The 22806-nt window shown below is 40.1% G+C and overlaps 1 protein-coding gene across 1 annotated transcript; it reads right to left on the reverse strand.

Moving 5' to 3' along the window:
* Positions 1 to 584: 584 nt before the first annotated feature.
* On the reverse strand, positions 585 to 20986 carry LOC108666875. The gene is made up of 11 exons (XM_018153814.2): positions 20895 to 20986; positions 19090 to 19158; positions 18208 to 18344; positions 17494 to 17697; positions 16775 to 17114; positions 16041 to 16438; positions 13576 to 15592; positions 12758 to 13404; positions 12059 to 12331; positions 11484 to 11593; positions 585 to 11275 (listed from the first exon to the last, which is right to left on the reverse strand). Exons 1-11 carry the CDS (start codon positions 20947 to 20949, stop codon positions 868 to 870), a joined length of 14658 nt encoding a protein of 4885 aa, XP_018009303.1. The 5' UTR covers positions 20950 to 20986; the 3' UTR covers positions 585 to 867.
* Between the last annotated feature and the right edge of the window lie 1820 nt (positions 20987 to 22806).

Consider the following 22806-nt stretch of genomic DNA (forward strand, 5'->3'; position numbering starts at 1 on the left):
TTCTGCAAAATTAAAAAAAGTTGCGAACGAATCCAACAAAATTTCAGATTCTTTTTTACAACTCCGGCCCTCTGAAACTGAGGTTTTTGTTTTGGTAAGCATTTTCTGAGCATCTTTCATGTATTACTAATTAAGACGCATTTTTTCACTTAGTAATTTCTCTCTAAACTGTTTACTAGAATTAAGAATAAGATTACGAGTTTTGGTTGGCTCGATAATATGTGAACAATTGGAACATTTTTGTTGCATTAGATCTACTATGTTAATATTTTTCTTCATTGTTGACTAAACCTTTGACTATAAAGTCAGTAGTGACGGTTCGTTGTACATCAATTCCCATGTTGAGTAGCTTAGCGAAAATTTCAAGTAGTAGTTACGAATACGCTAATTTCACCTTGTGACCATCGAGTAACTCAAAGCCTACATGTTTATTTATTGGCTTAATTTCTGCTATGCCAGATTTGCCCTAAGATTTTCCCACGGATATATTGTGATCAGCTAATATTCCGAGTTCATTTGTATACTAACTTCATGTGAATGTAAAGTCTTCGTATAAGATTCTGAATGACAGAAATAAGACTTGGTATCAGCGAGTACAATTTATTTAATAATATGAATAAAGGAAGGAGTATAGAGATACTAATGGGTATCATAAATAAGACTTATGGATATTTTACTTCCATTTTCGTGCTAAACTACGTTAACTTGGAAGTCAATTAGATTGCCTTCGCATAAAGTTAGCAACCAATATCCGGTAGGTTTCACTTTTCTTAGTATGAATATAGTTGAGAAACTCATCGCCAGCCTAAACTCGTCCTCGCTGGCAAAATGGTGTTCTTAATAATAATTGTTAGTTAGATTAGCAGCTTAGAGGGCATAGAGGCTCAGGAAAGATGCCATTGAAGGATCTGACATGATGTGGAAGCGATTTGTCTTGCCCAGGTGACGCTGCTGAGTCTGGATGTCGACCTCGTAAGGGGCCTTAGTGCGTATGCGGTAGCTGCCCGCGTAGTCCAGGTCGTCGATGAGAACGCGGCCAGCAAGTTTGCGGCCAAAATCATCACTGGTGTTCTCGTATCCAAAGCCAAATTTTGTTTCTCCGACAATCACAGTTACTTCAGCACCAGTTTTGTCCAAGGGTGTTTTCAGTTCACCTACGATCTTTCCAAGCCCTTGTAAGGGGGTTTGGATTTCCAACGAGGTGTTATGGCCGTCTGAAGTCAGTTTGGACTTGAACGCGAATCTGTTGGTATAGTGGCCAAGGGGATCATTGACGTAGAAAATTAAGTCAAACCCATCTTTGCTTTGGTACTTCAATCCAGCATTCAGCTTTTCGTAACCGTGGATAGGAGTCAATGTTTCCAATTTCGCTTCAACGCTGCCTAAATCTTTTGCGGCAACATTCAACTTAGCTGCATAAGTTTTCTCGTTGTATCGAAGGGCGACTTCAGTTTCCTTTTGTCCGAAGGAATTTCCATTCATAGATGCCTCTACTTTAGCAATCATTCCTGGTATTAGAGGGGTATTCAAGATTGCTGCCATGTACTTCTCATTTTGATCCAGTTTGATGTCAAAGATATGGCGCTCTTCTTTGAATTGCATTTCAAACATGGCTGCTACGATGTCATTCATATCTATGTCAGCAGTGAAGCTGACTTTGCCGAAGTTCAGTGAAGCTGTCTCTACGTCAATCAGGAGGAAAGCCGAATTCTCTCCGTACTTGTAACCAAATTTGAGGATTTCTACTGCTTCACCTATCTTGACAGTCTGGACTATCATGTTGATTTGATCAACGAATTCGGCCAACATTTGGTAAGATACGTCGTGTTCCAACCATGGTGTAGAAAGCAAAAAGTCGAATTTACAGAAAGTTCCAGGAGTGTTGACGACACTTGAATAATGTGGACTTGGTTTCTCCAGTGAAGCTTCGATCTTGTGCTCTCTGTAACGAACCGAGCGAAGATTGATGCCAGCTACGAATGTTTTCGTCGGGGGACGCTCGAAAAAGATGTCCATCTGCGCAGTATCAATTGAAGAATCAAGCCCTAGAGTTATCCTCAGTCCATTTTGTCGGTTCACATTAACGTATGCGTTCTGCGTTGTTTCGGAAATCAGTGTAATTTCTGCCATGAAATTTTCGCGCAAGTAGTTTTGTGGAATGATATGTCTCAAGCTAATCATCTTTCTTCCACTCGTAATTGGACTGTCAACCATGATATTCAATTGCGCATCCATATTCGCTCTCTCTAATTGGAAGGAGTAACCGAGAACATGAGTGATCTTTTGATAGTTGGCGGTGATAGTCATAGATTGAGGCACGTTTCCAGTGAAAGTAATTGATACCGGACTGTCGAGGTGAGCAGACTGGATATTTGCTTGAGCATTCATTTGCGTACCAATGAAAGTCCAGTCAAGATTGGCTTCGTTCTCAAAGAAGACTATCATTGAAGACAATTTAGTCGCTGCAACTTCTTTTTGGAAGTCGAATCTCAAGTGAATTTTCTCGTAAGATGCCGCAGTTTCAAATTTGATTTCCGTGAAAATATTTCCCCCTGCGAAATTATGCCCGTATACAATGTTGTACGAGCCAGACGGATAATCCACTCTGACGGAGCCGCTTACGTTTACAACTGATACTACATTGAATTTTCCGGTGAGTTTCACTTCCGACAGTGATACAATTGGAGTTTTGATTTTCAAGTAAACTTCGACCTCTGACCTTGGTCGTCTGGGGAGTTCCAGCTCAATTGAGTATAGTTGTCCCGCGTAATCGATGGCACCCACAATTTTATCCATGTTAACATTGCCCTCCAAATCAATCAAAACCTTCAAATTAGAGCGTAATGGAAGATATATTTCGCTTCTAGCTTTCAATTTTGAATCCACATTTGAAACGTTGAGAGTTCCTCCAAAGTTATTGTATCCAGGCAAGCTAGTTGTCACGAGGAATTTTCCTTCAAAGTACTCGTATCCTTGCTTGTAGACGGATGTTTCGACTGAAACCTTTGTGCCGAACACATATCCTTCGATTACAAATTTCTTTCGGTTTCCAGTATTCACTACATCCCTTTGGATTGATAGATTGTAGTCATTGAATCCGACTTCTGCTGAAAATCCTTCATCCGTAATTGATCTTTTCATTCTTAAACTATAGTCTCCGAATCGAGCTCGTACGCCATCCGAGTTGTACTCGATACTAGCTTGGGTCTTCTTGCCAGGTTCCAGCTCAACTTGGTACTTGATGTTAAGGATATTAGCTCCCGAGAAACTGTACTCGAGATCAAAGGCTGCATCTTGTACTCCTCGGCGGGGTGCCGAAATTCTCCCGGAAATGCCACGTCTGAAATTATCTTTAGGAATGTAAGCTACCGTTAGTTCTCTGTCTTCTCCAATGCCGAGGGTGATTGTTCTTTCTTCACCATCTTTGCCGATTCCAATGATGATGCCCGGTAAGTCTGTCAAAGTACTATCAATTTGGCTCCTCAAATAAAATCCAGTAGCTCCACGTCGCTCAAAGAAGTTCTGCATTTTGAAGTGGAAATCGTTCACTTTAATTTCGAAAAGCCCGTTCCTCTTTTGGAGATTGAGTTCAGAGTCTAGTGTGACCTCAAATATTTGAACAAATTCTAAGTTAGATTCTGACTTCAGGTGGAGCATCAAGTGTTCGCTGTTTCGATATCCGTCAAGATCAAATGCCACTCGCTTTCCCAGAATTTCCAGCTCAATATGTGCGATATCTGCGGGTTGTGTTCCTTGACCAGAAATTATTGAGCCTGGATTGAAGTCGAATCCTATCTTAACTGGCTCATTGGAAGTTGGCGTGAAGAGGATTTCGAAAGAAGTTCCATCAGTCTTTACTTCGGCCTGGCCCGTGAAGCTGTAGGCAATGTCGTTTCTTTTGTAGTGCACTTCACCTTTCCTATCCTTCCAGGATGCATCCAAACTTAACGTTCTTACGAATGTGAAAGGAGTTTCAAGAGTAACTTTGAGATTTCCAGCTCGCTGAGAAGCGATTTCCAAGTTGATATCCATATTCAGAGCTACGTCTCCTCGAAGGTATCTTAGTGTAACAGTTTTGCGATTCCTGTCCTGCAAATTGTATACGAGAGATCCTGTGATGCGCTCGAAGCCAGGGAAAGGAGTAGTTAATTCGCTAGTGATGCTGCCCGCTTCAATGTTGAAATTGAGCTTGATTTCCTTCGTGGGGCCCTGAGCTAAGAAGTTATAATGCACGCCGTCCTGGAAATTAGCCTCTACAAGGATCTTTGCCCTTGGAAGTAAGCGGAAATGAGACTCAAACTGAATTTCAGCCTTCAGTTCAGTTTCGGAAACATTTCTGGTCCATTTGATGCTTACTCTCTTGTCATCATTCCTGGTGTATTTCACTTCTGCCTTGGCTTTATGAAAGTCTCTGACATCGTACTGACCTACAATTGTGATATGACCGAGAGAAATTGTCTGGATGTCGACATTTCCAGAGAGCTTTGTGAATTCCTTATTCCTGTTCCACTCTGCCTTTAGGTGCGATTCTCTTCCCATTAGCTGGCCAATGATGGTGAATTTCCTGTTTTTCTTATCCCTGAAATCGTGGCCAAATGTAATATTCACATCTCCAATGCTTGGCAAGTGAAGCGATGCAGTTTGTTCTGTGTGAACGTTCGTAATATCACTTACGTCAAGGTTGACAGATATGTGATTTGTATCCCATCTGATGTTCACTTTGATGAAAGCTTTTTGGTCAAAATTGTACTCTTCTTCAACCGTGACGTGCGTAAACTCTGGGATGTTCGTATGAGCTTCGAAGCTCAGGACGGCGGACTTTGTTTCTGCAGTTATCTTTAACCTCTTCAGAGTGTAAGTTCCGCTGTATTGCCCGACCTCAAAGGAACCGTCACCAGACAAACCGCTGCTGTCACGTTTCCACTTCACTGATCCTGTTAAAGGATTCGCCATGAAGCGCGAGGCTTGGAATCCATATTCAGTCTCTCCTTCAGCTAATCCACTGAATTTTCCTTTTAATTTAGCCATAACAAATCTTTCTTGCGTTCCAACTTTGAGGTAGTAATCTCGAGTCCTTTGTTCAGGAGTGTACGTTTTGTAGATACGCCAGGCAACAATTACTGGTGTATCATTCCTCCTGTCTGAGGTTATTTGAATATCACCCTCGCGGAAATACATCTTTCCTCTGGCTGTATACTTTACACGTGCAGCCTCAAAGTTAATCACTGCATTTTCATGATCCGTGAAATCCCACGATCCAGCGAGATGAGACCACCAATACGCTCTCTTCAAAGGCGTTGTGATTCTCAAATCATAGTCACCAACTTGAGGTCTGCGCAGATCAATGTTATAATTGGAGTCCAGGACGTATAGTCTATTACCTGGGAATGTGGCTTCTATTTTAACTTTCTTCGGTGATCCGGTACGGTCAACGTCAATATGCGCAGTCACGGTACGAGGCAGAGCTCTGAATGAATTGTTTACCACGACATCTAGAGTACCTTTAGTGGGCAGGTTACCGGTGCCTTGGGCTTCAATTTTGAACTCATGTCCGTTTCTGGTGAAAGAAAACGAAAGCATTTCGAATCCTTGACGATGGAAATGGATGACCGAGTGATTCTCTCCTCTTCGTGCATCAATTTGCAGATGAGCTTTGCCGGCTTCTCGTTCGAATTCGAGCTTCAAAACCTGAACTCCGTTTCTTTCTAAACTCATATTGGCTTTGATGGAGTTCTGGCCCAGAATTGCTTCGTACTGATAGTTAAAGGTGCGCCAGTTTGGGAAACGACTTGAAACACTCAAGCTTCCTTTCATTAGCGAAAGATCCGCTTTGATGATGGTTGGTTCTGCAGGATTGGGTACGAAGATATCAACAGTCAGTGAGCGCCTCGAATTGATCAAAACGTGGAATTCGGAATTGGATGTGATTTCAAGTTTTAACTCTTTCCGGCGAAGATTGAGTTTCAGTAATGCCGTAATGCTTTCAAATTTCTCATTTGGAGTCGTAATATCGAATTTCAGATCACTCTCTGTAGGACTGTAAGTGCCTCCTCCTCGAATGGTCGACCTGGGCTGTACTTTCGCACCAGATAAATAAGGCAAAAGTTCATCTTTGTGAATTTCTCCAATGAAAAACAAAATGTCCCAAGCAGGAATGACTGCATCCAAAGTTATGTCGTACTGTCTGCTCCTGGATGAAGGAGTGGCGGTGAAGTCAAAATGAACATCGCTTGAGCGTTTGTAATGCAAAGCGAACCCTCCAGCATCTGGCTTCTCTATTGTTAAGGAAGCATCATTAAGGGCTGGGTAGTCGGAGGCGATCTTGACGGTTAGTGAATTGAAACTTGCATGAATGCCACCGCTAGCTCTGTCGTTCATCATGGTGAATTCAAGAGAACGTTTTGATCTGTTGAGAGCACCTCTTGTTTGGAAATTTTCAAAGCCATTTATAAGGCTTCTGACCCTCAAGTCCATTTCATCATTGACGAGTTTTCCGCTCAATGAGATCATCTTAGTCTGTCCTTCGTCTTCCATTGAAATTTCAAGCATTTTATCTTCCCTGCTTGCATCCCATTTGACACAGAACACCAAATCATTGAAACCATCGAACGGTGTTTTCAAACCAACCTTCATGAACCCTTTGGAAGGCCCAAAATGAGCACCAGCATCAAGTTCGACGTACGAATCCGCATTTTGCAGTTCTACGTGTATCATTTTCTCTGGATCTTCTTTATTGTACTTCGCACCGATTTTATAGGTATAGTTATTGTACCCAGAATTGAAAGAAAGACCAATGATTTCTCTTGTGTTCCAGTAATCCGCGGACAGTATAAACTTACGAAGGATGCTGAAAGGAGTCTTAATTTCTAGCAGGGGATGAGTTAACGAATATCTCATCTCCAACTTTGACTCGCATTCACCCATGGTCACTTCACCGTTAATGTATTTCTGGGCAATGTCAATTTCACCTTTAGCAGCCAGCCGTTCGTAACCTGCGAAAGGCGTCACAATTTCCGCTTCAATGAGTTTATCTGTCATTCCAGCTTTTGCTCCAAATTTATACGCCGTCGCGAACAACTTTGCTTCAATGAAAGCGCTCATAGCGTTATTAGTTTCATTCACATCAAACGCGCTCTTTAAACCAAATTCTTCGTGAACGAAAGGCACTATAAGCCAAATAGATGCACTTCGCCTATTGTAGTCAAAGAAAAATGAAAGTTTTTCTACTCTCTCATTGTATATTCCTTCGATGTTGAAAATCCTGGAATTTTCGGTAAAGTCATAGTTGGCATTAAGTTCGATATTCACGCCAACACAGCCAAGGTTCAACGCGACTTTCATATCTCCCTGAAGATCTTCATAAACTGCCATCCAGGTGAGTTTGCTTTCCTTGTCATTTACCGCTAGAACGATGGACCCTTCAGTTGGGGTATTTGCGCTAGCTAAATTATACTTTAAAACTACAGAATTGTAGCCAGGGAACGGAGTTTTCAGTGTGAATGACTTAGCTTCGGGTGCCAGAGTGTAGTCGAGGGAAATTTTGCGTTCAATTCCATCATAAAGGTACGTCAACTCGTATCCATTGATTGTTGCCTCGCCGAGAATGTTTATGACACCGAACCCTTGTGAAGGAGTCTCAAGTTTCAATTTAAAGTACTGTTCTCTCATATTAATGTCCCCACTCACTCGATATGTATTCTTTCCAATTCGGAACTCTCCGAAGGTTCTCGCTTGGTGGTCACTATCGAAGTTAAGGTCACCGGTGAATGTGATTTCTTTGTAGTTATCAAACGGAGTTTTCATATTAAGCAGAATATTCTCGCGGTTCAACTGCAGAAGGGCTGAAATCGGCTCTCTGTCGCCAAAGTTCAGAATTGAAATTTGTGCCGTTTTTGTGTTTGCTGACCAGTTATAGTTTCCGGCAAACGAGAAGGTAATGATGTCCTGGAAATCGTTTGTCGGTAAAGTCAGATTTATTTTTGCATTTACTTTTCCGTACTCTTGTTGTATTTCTGCTTTGCAGCCGTACGTCTGCGTGGCTGTACTCACTTCAATTTCTAAAGATTTTCCTGTTTCAGCAGTAGTGAATGCGCCCACAATATCCAATTTTTCTAGGTGTTCAAATGGAGTCTCTATGTTGATATCAAATCTTGGTGTTTCCCGGCTCATTACAAGGTTACCTGTGAACTCTATTTCATCCTCGTCGACATTCATTTCCCATTCTCCAGAGATTTTCGGTCCATTCTTCTCAACCTTTCCAGCAAATGTAATTATTTTCCAAGCAGTTGCTGTTGATTCCACTTTTCCTTTGATTTCGTTGTCGTCTGTGACCAATTCGATTGCATATTCTTGACGCTGGCTGTTAAGAATTCTATACAAGCTTGCTTTGAAATGTTCTTCTTCAACATGCAATTCAAGTCCAATTTCTAATTCCGTCAGTCCTTCGAAAGGTGTCGAAAGATTAGTTAATAGCTTCCACTGCCCTGCTTGACCGTTATTTGAAACCAAAGAAAAAGAAACTTTCTCGTCATTGCGGTATATTTCCGTGTGCAATTCTTTCTTATCACTCGAGAAGTCAAATCGTATTTTTGCTCCAATTTTCTTGTACTGCTCCAGATGACTTTCTCCCGAAATTGTCACCTCGGAAGTTGCCCAATCGAGTGCAGTCGCTTCGATTTTGCAGTTCATAGAACGGTTTTCCAGATTTGCAGATATCTGTATAGTTTTGGTGTTACCGAGATTATATTCAAATCTCAAATATCCGTACGTGAAGTCAGAGAAAGGCGATGAAAGCGCCAAAGAAAAGTCGCCAATTTGTGGCTGGAAATTATACTTACCCTTGATTTCAGTAACGGAGTGATCTCTCATGAAACGCAGCAAATACTCAGAATCGTCGTAAAATAAAGTAAAGGCATGGTCATACACAATTCTAAATTCACCATTGATGGTTGCTGAGTTTTCTTGAGCCTGTGCAGATAAATTGATGTAGAAGTCAGGCAGATTCATTTTAAAATTCAGCTGCTTCGATTCACGCCCCCTCAGATTGTAGTCGGCAGATATTTCAGATCTGATGCGTTCGAAATAAGCAAATAAGTGTGTTACATAAATAAAACCTGCATGCCTTTCGAAATTCCATGTGACAGAAAGGTCGTTGATCACAGAAAAGATTGATGAACTTATTTCAAGATTATTTTTTGTGAGCTTGCCCTTGATATCAATCTTCTTGTTGTTGACTACACTGGCAATGTGCGCATTAGAAATGTCGGGGTTGAAAGCGTAATCCAGTTGCAGTTTCAACTCGTTGAGGTTGACGCATGGGATGTCCAGTTCCAAAATAGCCATACCATTTCGTGGTGTAAATCTAGAGAAAGATAATTTTCCTTCGTACGATCTGTCAGTCTCTAGGGTGACCTTAATGTCAGTCTGTTCTGGTCCTGTAGTGAGCTCACCTTCAATCCCGAGAGGGTAAGATAAGTAATCTGAAGCAACTTGTACTCCACCACGTACTCCAGAAACCGTTTTTTCCCCCGTAATGTTGATTGTCGTTATCTTGGACCCTTTCGTAAATGAAATCTTCAGGTTACGGGGCAATGATTTCTTGTAAATTGCATCAAATGAAATATTTTCCCAGGTACCACTTTCAAAATCGAAGTTGACAGAACATTCTTCAGGTAGACAAGTACATACCCCTTTAATTGTGACCAAATTTTCACCGTATTTTAAATTGACCTCTGGTGTATAAACGGAGCCATCGCTCTCATATTTGATCTTTAATTCCGCGTCCTCCGTCCAGCTTGATGACAATTTCATATCCCCTCGTACGAACACGTTGTCTCGGAGTTCCATTCCAAATGAGCCTTGTCCGCGAATGAAAGTTCTTCCTAGTTTCCAATCGAAGTTGTGTGAGTAGTTCTGTCCAGTGGCCGCCATTTTGTTGAAAAGTTCATTACCATTTATTGTTATCCTGTTAACCCAATTGAGTTTATCTGTTAAACGGAATTCGTGATTAATGTTGAAATCAATATTTCTGCCTCTTAGCTTACAACTTGTGACGTAATTGTTCCCAATCAGTTCGTGATCCACACCAAATTTGAACACTTCAGAGTCACTTGAAGCCCACGCTCCTCGTAGCTTACATTTCCACTGTTGTATGTCATAGAAGCCGTTGATGGATGCCTCCCTTTCGATGTCATCCAAGGAAAATTTGAAATTTGCGTCGATGCTATTAGGACGAACTGCAAATCGCGTCTCAATCGTTCCTCGAGTGTCTGGAGTTGCAAGAGATCCTGACAACGTGAATTTTCTGGGATTTCCTGTTTGGATAAAGTGTCCCTTAACTGAACCGCTGGACCTCCAGAATCGAGTAAATTCGAATTCAGTTTCCAACTCTGTTTGTTCACGTACGGTCACCGAAACCACACCTGTTATTGGAGATCTATCGGGTAGGATGATTCTCAGGTTCCCGACGAAGTTGCTATTATTTGGTTTCAGCGTCAACTCGGTGGTGACCAACATTTTAATCACGGACGTGCCATATTTCACTTCAACGTCGATGTTGTTGGTAGAGTGCTCACTTCTAATACCAGCAGCTAAGGTTAAAGACTCGCCGATGAATGGTTTCGAGTATAAAGTAAACTGAGCTTTATTTTCATCAGGTTGATAGTTGATTTCATATTGGAAGACTGCATTTAGGTCACCATATTTTATTTCAATTTTGTTAGTGCGTGTGACGACGTGGTTTACATCGATTGAAATGTCTTTGGTGAAAGGAGTCACCAGATTCGCTTGAATGGTGCGAACATCCATTTCAAACGAGGTTTTCAGGCTTCCGGACAGCAGTTCTTTCTCGTCAACTGTTCCGCGAATGAAACTGTCAACATTGAATCCCGTTCTGCTGTGATTCATCTGGAAAAGGAGACGTTTGGTTCCAAAAATTGTTTCATCGCAGTCCAGAGAAGCTTCGAATTCTACTTTGCTCTTTTGGTTGTTGCTCGCTATTTGGCCGCTTGATTCGAATGCAACCACTTCTTTGCTCATTGCCGTAAGGCTCATGCTGCTATAAAATTCGTTTTTGGTTTGTCTTCTCAGTGTGAAAACGAGTGCATTTTTTTCGTACTGCTCGAAAGGTGTCTCCAAAGAGGCCGTAAATTTGATATCCTTGCCTGCGAAGTAATTTATTTTCCCAGTTATCACACGGATGGCATCGAGATGAACAGTCAGTTTAAAACCGTTTTCTTCTAGTTCTCCAAGGAAACTCTTCTCAATACTGCCAAACCTGCGGAATACATTACATCGGATAAAACTCAAAACTGTGTATCACAAGTTATTTATGGAAACTCAGTAACACGATATTATCTTACCTCATTTCAGTTTTGGGACAGGTTGATTTACCAGATGAAACATTTTTTTGGTGGACATAGCTCCTGTCTGCAATGGTAGCTCTAAATTTCTACTTTTGTTCGAATTACTTGAAATATTCTTACTTGAAGTTTCCAGAGGCAGAGGTGGTCGAGAGAGCGCCTGATATCAACATGTCTCTGCCATTCCAAGCACCGGCCACTGACACTGACTTCCTTTCTCCTTCAGAAACAATCTGTGTTTGTCGAAATTGAAATGATTCATAGAGAATTAATGCTCCTATAGTAGTTTCAACTTACGAGTAAGTAGCTAGAAATAATTTATAGAATTAAATAGATTTTATTTAATAAACATTGAATACCGTTTTTGTTTTGAAAACGATATTCGAAGCTGCAACATTCTTCCGTTTCAAAATATTATTGCATTTAATATCTAAAAGATAATTATTCCTTTAATTATTCCTTTTCGATGGCAATGAGTTTCGTTACACATGTAATTCCGCAATTTTTATTGCAATATTTATACATCTATAAATATTGAGATATAAATGCAACTACTTTTTGAAACCATCTGCTTAGAGATATATTCTTAGCCTGGGTTCTAGAGTGAGATCGATCAGTAGTAGTTACTTCCAGCTGAATGACATTGTCTTCTTAAATTTATTTTATTATGGCAGGTCATTTCAACGATATATCCTTACCTTTGCCTCTAGAGTAAGATCATTGGTGTTGATGCTGAGCGATGTCTTAGTTGCCTCCAGTTTGGCGAAGTAGGGCGAGGCGCCAGGGATGGTCATCCTTCCGTCGAAGAGCGCGCGCTGTGCGTCTGCAGAGACGACGGCGTTGAGGTCGCCGGCGACATCACCGAAGCTGAACTTGGCCCCCAGCGCGTGATGTAGCGACTGCCCCCACACCGACGTGTCTCGGTAGTTTGCGTCCAAGTTCCATTGTACGATATTGAAGCGGCCAAGTACCTGTTGCGGGAAAAAGGCACGGCGTTAGTAGATATATTGAGTAGAGACAACAAGCTAACAGTATCTCCGCTTTCTTTATGATATTATGTATGTCACATCGTAGTTATACGTTTCATAAGTATTCGTACAGCTCATCAGAGCAGTGTGAATTCTTGTCCGGCTACTAAAAAATTCTAGTCTGATAGCTGAAAGATAACTGAAAAAGTATACTATCATTTGTATCTCGATAGCTCCAATTTATCCACCAATCTCCTTTCTGAAACAAGGTTCAAATGAAATCAGACCAGCTGTCAGTCGGAGAAAACTCATCACTTGAAATTATAATGCCTCATTTTTAACAATTTGAATGTGTTTTTTCCCAATATTTGTCGTTGTTTATATTAAAAAGTATTATTCAAATTGTACAAGTTCAAATACTCCGCTTACCTGCGCAGTGTAGTGATTGTTCGCGACTTTGGTGTAACTGATTTCGTTACCAATGTCGAGTGTTCCCCATTTGAAATTAAATCGAGCGAATCCATCAATATCGCTGAAACCGAGTTCAACTTTGTTCTCTATACTGAGATCGGGTGACAATCTCATCTGAGAATCTCTCAAGAAATAGTTTCGTCGAAGAATGATTTTTTCGGATATCAGTGTATTGATATCGTACGTTGGGCTAACAATAGTCGTTCGGTATTCAAAGTTCTTGTTTTCTCCGTGAAGAGAGTAAGTTAAGACCTTGTCAACGTCAAGAACGATTGCGTCGGATCCATAATTTACTGACAATGAAGATTCAACACGTCCTGGGGCGCGGTGGTATCTTGCTTTCGTATGTAGGGTCAATTTCGGAAACTGGGTAGAAACGACGGAGAATCCGTAACTGCAGGTAATGCTCTCGTCCCGAGTAACTTTGTTGATCCTCAACAACTTGCTGAAAGAGTGTTCCGGCCCACGCATGACTGCGTATTTTGCATCCAGTTGTGAGTAGAAACCGTCTTCTCTGTTGATGTTGCCTGAGACTTTTGTGGTTAAAGGCATCGATATCAAGTTGAAGTTGAAGTTTGAAGCCTCGTTTGTAAGAGACGAGTCGACTGCACAAAGAAAATGTAATTTTAAAAATATTTATCTTTAAACCAGATTATTATATTGTATACGACTCAAAAACGTAATAAATTTTTAATTTGGTTATTTTATTTGCACAGCTTATAAAATTTGATGAAAAAAAACCGCTATGCAACTCCTACGTAATTGTAATCACTCACATGAAAAAACGAATTCAAATAGTCCAGAGTTCTGCAAGTCAGTCTTGATGACATGATTTTCAGCGTCAGTTTCGAAAAATCCTCTGAACTCGTTTAGAACCTCTGATTGTGCTTTGACGACAAAAATGGGTTCGTACTTCGTGGTTGATTCTTGGCGTTTACTCGAGTATCCGACTGTAACTTGGTACCTGTGATTGTTGCCGGCATCGACGTTCAACTCATAAACTTGTCCAGAATCTCCCCCTGCTATCTTACCAGTGGCTGTGAGAGCCTTCCAGGGACTGTAAAGGTCTATTCGAACCTGATCATCCTCTCGACTTGCAACGAAACTAAATTTTCTGTCAATTCTTGAACCAGGAGTGTCGATAATGAATGACACGCTGTTTTGAGCGTTCATGTAACGGAAAAGGTATTCACTGTGTGAATCAGTCTTTTCTAAGAAGATTTTTCCATCAAACGACCAATCTTGTATCGAGGCTTCCGAGCAGAGCTGCAATCCAAGAAGTGACGATGTTGGAGTACACCTCTTTGTAATCCCGTTTTGAAGGGAATCTTCTACTATAACTACTTCATCGTTCCGAATGTAAACCTTCTCAGCGTGGGCGCTAAATAGTTCTATTTTTTCTTGAGGCATTTTCAGAGAAATGTCGACAATTTCTCCCCTCTTAATGTTCACTCGTCCGTCGAACGTAGCAGAAGAATGCAAGTTAGATGTTATTCTAAGTCCAGATTTTGAGACGTGAGCGTCGACCATGATAGTGGCGTCGACTTGGACAGCAGCAGATGGGAAGATGTGGCCATCAATATTAATGTCGCGGAAGGATGTCATAGCAAAGTTCCCGTCCATTCTCAGACCGAGAGTTGCAGTGCTGTTCAACTTCAATGTGATAGGTAGACCTGAAATCGTCGCATAGGTCAGTTCTGTTTCCATCAGCTTGTAAGATTTCGTGTAATCTACTTGGCCATTTTTAGCAAAGTCAAGCAGCATTTGCAGTAAATCAAAATCAGGCTTCTTCTCGAAGAAATTCTCGATTCCCCTGAAGTGTTGATATTTGACATCATTTCCCAGGACCCGCAGGTAGTAAGACCCTTCAGGCTCGCTCGTCGAGTCGCTCACTCCTTGTTCCCATATTGTCTCTTCTTTATTCTGACTTTGTCGCAGATTTTTCAGGATTGCTTCCACCGTTTCCTCAGGATAATAGCCATTTGGGCCGAAAAATTTTTCTGCAAATATCTCAAAGCCTTCAATGCGTCCTCCAATTTCAAACATGTTAATTGATTCGCCGAAGAGGTCTAAAGTGAAATTTAGCATCGCAGATCTTGGAAGGAATGAACTGCTTGAGAAAATGACGTTGCTATCCACAGTGGCTCCATAACCAGACTCGTCCATATAGAAAGATGATTCAAAATTCCTAGAAAGTTTCAAGCTACTCGAGTTAAATTTGTTCGCCAACATTTCTTCACCAACAAGTTTTCTTATCCATTGCTTCTCATGCGAGGCTGACTCCTGAAGGTTGGTTAAATGAGTCCATACGAAGGAACCAACTTGGTTCACACTTTCCGAACTAAGCCTATCTTTGATGGTATTGATGAGTTCTTTAGTAGGGCATGCCATCAGGGACAAATACGCGGCGATTCGAATTTCCGAATCTTCACGGCCGTTCTCGTAGACACCCATAAGCCCAGATCTGTCGTACGTGCAAGGGGCTTTGCGCCAAGCCTCCAGAGCGGCAACTCGGACCTCTGTTGGGTTCTCTTCTTCATTGAAGCAGTTTACGACGATATCGGAGCTCATCCAGTGGCCGGCGTTTCCTAAAGCCTTGAGCGTCACCAGGATCTTTTCCTTCTCTTCAAAGCTTGTGCTTCTGCATGCACTTCCAAGTTGAAGCTCGAAGACAGACAATATTTCTTTTACTTCATTTGTCTCTGAACATGACGCGTCGATCTTACAGTATGTATTAACCATTGCAGAAACTCCCAGGAATGCTTCTTTGGAGAAACTCTGGAGCATGAGAGCCTGTTGGAGGGAATTTCATGAGGTGAGACTTCAAGTTAAAACTTTCTGCGTTAGAGTCATAGTGCAAAATATCGGCTCATCTGTGGTTCAGAATCGCGCGTTTGAGCCCAGCCTTGCCGAGTCCGCACTCAGAACTTCACGATTGTAATGTCACATAATTTTGTGCGACAAGTCACGATGCGGTCGTGTACTTTTAGACTACTACAAGTGAGCGCAACTCAACGTACTTAACGTTAATAATTAAGTTAAATTCTGGATGGATAATTCCTCTAAACTAAAGTAAAAAAAGTGTATTTTTACATTTCTTGTTTCTTTCTTAGTAAAGTCAAGGGAGCTTATTATGTGCTTGACAAGGTATTCTCATCCTATCAAATTCCAAATAAATTGTTTTTTATCAAATATTCAGCACGGAAAATGTTGTCCGATTAAATTCAATTTTGTTACTTACGGGCAATGGCCGGAACATCTCAACCTTGGGACTCGGAATGAAGGCGAGTGATGTGAACCATGCCTTGGTCTCGACTTCGGTCATCTGGCCTGAGAGGATCAGGTCTCGGACTATGAACATCGACGCGGGAGTGGCTACCATGGGTGCGGCATCTACCAGGAATCTCCACACTCTGGTACCTCTGTTTGCCTCGTATATGATGCTGAGCTGTCGCTGGTTCATCTCGCGCAGATGTTCGACAAGTCGGGAGAATAGAGCAGGTACTGTAGACTGCACAACAGGCATTGTCGACTGGTCCAGCTCTTCCAGAATTGATTCGACCAGGCGAATTTTGCCTTCCAAGGTCTCTTCCTCGACGTTTCCATCAAACTTCAAGCTGGATTTTACCAAAGGAAACTCTGAAGTAGGAAAAATTGTTATTTAAAATATAAGTACTTGAGAAATTAAATATTAAAAAGGACACGTTACATCAAATAATATTAGTGAAATTTATAGTTATTTTTTATTATGAAAATTTTCCCTTTGATCATCCTAAACACCATGTCAATCTGAGCCACTGTTCGACTATCACATTACCTGGGAACCGTGATAATTAAAACAAACGTTAATTCATGGATAATTCATTAATAATGTCTCGGTTTAGATAAATTTTGGCTAGTTTTACTGCATTACCTACAATAACTTGTTCTAATATGAATCCTGTACTAAACTAGGAACATATTGAAATATTTCACCTGTGATGGGCCCATTTGGGGTCACTTTTATGAGGTTTATGGTCGACGTAACGAATGCTGTGGCACCTCCTGCACCTTGCGACACAGGACTCAGTTCCATCGTGTGGCTGCATTCTACTTTGTTGATTATCCCTGCAAGGATTGTTTGCGAGCACTCGAAGTAGGAAGATACTAGAGGCACTCTCTGGATTGCCGCTGGTAACGTAGTTACAGACGAGACGGCAATGTTAGGACATTTCTCCGACACGCGTTTGATGACCGTGTGGTCGGTTGTACTCCGGTCGAACTCGTAACGAGTATCGCATTCTCCGAAGAGTCCAACTTCTTTCACAAACTGGAACTGCGATGGGGAAATGAAATTTTTGGTAATAATACGATAAAGGCTTTCAAATTAATGAATCATAGCCAAGCTTTTCATGAATCATGTTATCGCAATCAAGAAGGTTGTACCTCTGTTTTCAACCATCACTTTTTTGTATCGACAATCTCGCACAACAAAAATTTATCCCTCCTGATATTTTACCTACTTGAAAAACGTATATGTGCTTGTATTGTTTTGCTTTTTCATGTATTGATATCTACTGTTTTATTATAGCGTGACTTGCATGCTGAACCACACGGTGCGTACACTTTGATCACTAATTAAATAAATATCTGAGTTATCTTAGTTCATCTAAAATGAACCTTATAAGTTCATATATATATTGATTGTTGTCCACCTTTTCTTGAGTCGAGAAAGAGTCCACGTTGTTTTGGAAGCCGATGAGGACGCCTCGTTTGAAGTTCGTCACCCACGCTGGCTCGCCCTCATCGCTGCAGATCGTCGAAATAAGTCCGTCGTCGAACGCAAATCTCAGGGGCTTCTTCGTCAGCTCGGTTGTGAACTCCGAACTTTGAGATCCCTCAAGTTCCACGTCTTCCAGCTAGAAGAGCTCAACAACGTGAGTGTTTATAATCTTTTCTTTAAAAATAGTTATATGTGATCAAATTTGTTAGGTACATCTTAAGCAAAACTTTTTATTCTGCAAATAAGTATGTCAACAAGGGAGTGATCTTCTGGAGTTGCATGCAATGATCTACATTTTATCAATAGTACACATGAATGCTGGAACAAATATGATATATAATTCTGATTCATGGAGGTGTTATAAATTCAAGAAAACTACATGTACTAATTAACTGTTTCCACATGGATGTTGCTGAATTTTCAATAATAATTTCAGACGGCCTAGAGTGTTTTGAAATGAGCCACAAAATAAAATATCTTGCTCTGTAAATTTTTTGAAACAATGTTTTTTAATGTTTACCAGTCATCAATGATACACATCCTTGACAAATTGATAGAAATATGAAACATAAAAGCTTTAGTGCTTATTTAAACGATGTGAATCTGGGTTAAAAGTAAAATCCCGCTCATATAGCAATATACGCACCATTAGCGAGAACTCGCAGGGCGCGAGAACACTTATGACCGCCTTTGCCGTGACTTGCACCCTCGCCTGGTCTCCAACACTCAAACTGTCCGTGCCAATGTCCGTCCTGGTGGTGTAGGTGTACTCGTAGCTCATGCCTGGCGTGTGGTATAAGGCCGAATTACAATCAATAGCAGTTCAAAAATCGTTCCGAATGCGTCAATAGCGTATATTTTTTAATTAAATCACTATTTATTTTATTGATGTATCACTGAACTATTTAAAATTGAGGTTAGCGATTTTGTGAGATAACTTGCTGGGAGTAACGAAATTTTAACCGTTGGGCATTATTCTAATAAAGGCAATAGGAGATTTCAACGCTGTGGTGCCTACCGATCTACGTTATTTTACTTGTGGATACAGATATATTGTAATATTATCAATATAATCTGAAAGCTATCACATTTTTCCATCAAAATTAGACTAAAAAATCCTAAATCCCGCAAGTCCGTGTTCTTGGCTATAAGTTTAAGACGTTGCTGAAATGAAGAATGTTACAGATCTTCAACAACGAGTCGAAAAACTGTAAAAATAAACTCAATTTAAGCCAAGATTTGTTCACCTTCATGGTGCCGCAAAGAGGGGTTAGAGGGCTAGGAATTATAATAGGAATTTTCATGCGATAGAGGAATGATTTTGTGTGTTGTTACGGTCGTTATTAATGAGCGCTTAGTGCAGAAAAGCAAAGTCAGCTGTGCAAGCAATTTGTTAATTTGTTAATCAACAATATTCATAGCAGATTTTTATTTAGTTAAATCTATAAGCAGATAGTCTGAGCCTAAAAATTTCTGTACATAGATTATTATGGGATAGAATCGTACAGATATGCTCTTATCTATTCACCTCTTTCGAATGCAAACTTGGATGAAGCGCTGCATGTTTCGGCGCACTGGTAACGAAGCCCCGTTGGTACTGCAAGAGAGAAGAGTTGTTATTGATTTCAGATTCCCGATTCAGATGTTGTTGAATCAGATTCCCGACAGAACACAACATAAAGCATCTGATACGAATATCAATGTCACTCGATTGCTTGAGTCGCAAATTCACTAGAAATTTGAGAGCAAAGAAAATTTCGCAAAAAATCATCATATCTTCATGGAAAACGTTTCAGAGTCCCGCTCCATCGTGTTTCGAAAGTTCTAGGGTACAGATACAATCTATTATTAATTTGCTTATATTCTTTTTTATGAAACAATAAAATCTGCCAATTCTCTGTTTTAAGAAATGTATGACCTTTTCATTGGTTTGATGTTTAATTTTTTAAATTTCTTAAAGAATTATCAGTTTTAAATGAGGTTTTCACGAGGTTGTGCGACTGGCTAATTGTCTTCTTGACTTAAAGCCAATACTCTATAACAGATACGTCGATGACACCTTCCTAGTTTACAAGTATCCTTCTCTAGTGATCTTTTCTTCGATTACCTAAACTTGCAACATAAGTTCATCACATTTAACATGGAGCTTGAATCTAACATTAGTTTCTCTTTTCTCTATTTCAATGTAACAAAATCTAATGGCAGATGTCAAATTTCTGTTCATACTGCAGACCTTCATCCGAAACAACTTCAAGATAATTAAAAGTTTCGTTCATGAAATACTTCCCAAATGTTGATCTTCGTATTTTGTTCGTGAATTTTAATATATGTTCTTACTTTAGGCACAAACGTATTCTCCTAATTCATATGCGATCATCTCTATACAATAATACAATAAGCCATTAAAAAAAACTTTCATGCATCTATATGGCTCATTACGAGGGATACATTGTTTTATGGCTACATCCGGAAATTCAATATTGTCTCAAAAATTTGAAAATCTTAATTCGTAAGAAACTTTTCCTTTTTGAAAAGACACAAAATATTTACTACATAATTAATGAAGACGAGTAATATGATGAATAAAAATTTCTGTGTGCATTATGCCCGTCCGCTAATGTGATAAATATTCATTAACGGTCCACATCATGCGTGCCATGTCAATATATAAAAAAATTGCTGATTTACAATGCAATTTATGATTCTCTTAGTCAGCAATGAAGCGTATAGCTCCTTAATTATGGCAATTACAATGCAAACTATTTCTTTTCCATTAAATTAATTGGAGTCGAATTCCAAAAATTTTTGAAATTCGGCAGGGCAACGTGGGAGAGGATTGAGAAAAGAATATTCGAATCTAATTTATGTGCAAAGTAACTTTTCTTTCATGGATAGCTTGATTGATACCCAAGTATTAAATTCAATTTCGTTAGTTGAAGTTAAAACCACTCTTAGCAGTTAATTTAGTATTACTTGTTGCCACAAACTATGCTCGTGAGCAGAGGTTTGATTATTAGTTATATCAATCGTGTAATAGTTCAACCCATTTTATCAGCACACATTCATATTTAGGCAAAAATCAAATCATGATTTCAGCAATGGTGAATGAAAATGTTGTGATACCGCATGAGACGAATAGATGGACATACAAAGAGACGAGTTCTAAGTCGTCCTTTGAAAGATGATCGACTTGTGAAATATAATTCTGATCCATCGAAATAAAAGATTCTAAATTTTAATTGTGAAAGCCGTGAGCTAATTTTTACTGTTCTACAACAGCCGAAAAAATGAAGTGTAACACAGTTATATACGAGGAAATTTGTAACATTGTACCTGCTGCGGCCGTAGCCACGAAGGCAGCTAGCAAAAGGGGCGTGAAGTTGCCCATGATTGTAGTCCTAGAGAAGAACCACAAGTTATTTGTTCACTTCACTGCACTGTGCGAATGAGCAATAGTGCCTGGACTCCTGCTTTTATAGCTCCTGGTAGCCCTGGTGAGTGGGCCTAGCTTATCGAGACCCTCCTCGAACACTCGAGAGCAACGATAAGTTCTCGTCAATCAGCCAACCTTCTTAACCTCAATCGACTTGTTAGTCCTATAGTTTCCATAACTACTTGAACGGTAGCCCCCTTTTACTCAGTAACACATCAGCAATGAACATTAAATTTTAGATTTACAAAGATTATCTTGGCAATTTAGAGTTTTTGCAAGAATTCGATTTCCATCTGGGAAAATTTCAATTTCCATCGTGGGATGTATATTGCATCGTTTGCACTTAACATCCGTGAATTACCTTCAATTTCATTAAATATTTTGCATCTGGTTGTAATTCCTTGTTTGGCCTCAACTAAATCACGAACTCGATTAAGCCCATCTCGCAAAATTTACTCATAAACTTGGTTCATGATTGGAATCATAAATATCATGCAACAAATGGAGAAGCAAGTTTAAATGACACCATTCAAAATGGCCTCCCCGGCTATTGCGAATGTTGGGAGGTTAATGTGAATGCGAATGTTGGCTGGGGGTGCGCTTAGAATTTTGGCCGTTTGATTTCCATTTGCATATATCGCTGCATATACTGTCGGGTATCTGTCAGAGCACCTTATCATATTTCTGACTCATAGCAAGAAATGCGTTGAGTCATTGGAAGATGCACCTATCAAAACTCGTCTTACTCAAATATGTACCAAATCTGATACTGCTCAAATTCGTACCTCTCAAATATGGCTTTTCCGAAATACGTATCTCAAATCTGGTAAGTCTCAGATCAGGTCTTGCTAAAAATAAGGATCTCTTTTATCTGGTATTTCTCATATTCAAGACCATCTGATCTGGTCTTGATCAAACATGGATCTCTAATTATCCAATCTAATTTTGCTCAAGCACGGACCTCTCTAATCCGGTCTTGCTCAAACACGGACCTCTTTTAATATGGTCTTGTTTAAACACGGACCTCTCTAATTTGGTCTTGCTCAAACATGTACCTCTTTAATCTGGCGTTGCTCAAACATGTACCTCTTTAATCTGGTGTTTCTCCAGCATGTACCTATCTCATTTGATATTGCTCAAATACGGACCTTTTTTCTCTGGTCTTGCTCAAACATGTACCTCTTTTATCTGGTCTTGCTCAAACATGTACCTCTTTATCTTGTCTTGTTCAAACATGCACCTCTTTAATCTGGTCTTGCTCAAACACGGACCTCTTTACTCTGGTCTTGCTCAAGCATGCACCCCTTTAATCTGGTGTTGCTCAAACATGTACCTCTTTAATCTGGTGTTTCTCCAGCATGTACCTATCTCATTTGATATTGCTCAAATACGGACCTTTTTACTCTGGTCTTGCTCAAACACGGACCTCTTTAATTTGGTCTTGCTCAAACATGTACCTCTTTTATCTGGTCTTGCTCAAACAGTACCTCTTTATCTGGTCTTGTTCAAACATGCACCTCTTTAATCTGGTCTTGCTCAAACACGGACCTCTCTAATTTGATATTGTTCAAATACGGAAGTCCCAAACATGGTCTAGCTAAAAAATTGAACTCCGGGCATATATTTACACGAGTATCCCAAAAGTTTTGATTAAATTGAGTATGAAAGTTTAGTAATTGTTATAGGCTTAGAATCAACCCTTTGGCCTGGACTAAAATCTCAGCCCACTGGCAGCAATATATATATTGATTAGAACTCAATGTACTATCAAAATGTCACCAAATCTGTTTGAATTTTTGCGCTCCATCTTTG

This window comes from Hyalella azteca, unplaced genomic scaffold (assembly GCF_000764305.2).
Source record: "Hyalella azteca isolate HAZT.00-mixed unplaced genomic scaffold, Hazt_2.0.2 contig6532, whole genome shotgun sequence".
Lineage (NCBI taxonomy): Eukaryota > Metazoa > Arthropoda > Malacostraca > Amphipoda > Hyalellidae > Hyalella > Hyalella azteca.

Coding starts and splice junctions, on each gene's coding strand:
- LOC108666875 (XM_018153814.2), bottom strand. CDS start 20,949: ATGGGCAACTTCACGCCCCTTTTGCTAGCTGCCTTCGTGGCTACGGCC. Junction 19,159..20,894: donor CGTGGCTACGGCCGCAGCAG/GTACAATGTTAC, acceptor TCTCTCTTGCAG/TACCAACGGGGCTTCGTTAC. Junction 15,593..16,040: donor AGATGTTCCGGCCATTGCCC/GTAAGTAACAAA, acceptor TCCCTCCAACAG/GCTCTCATGCTCCAGAGTTT.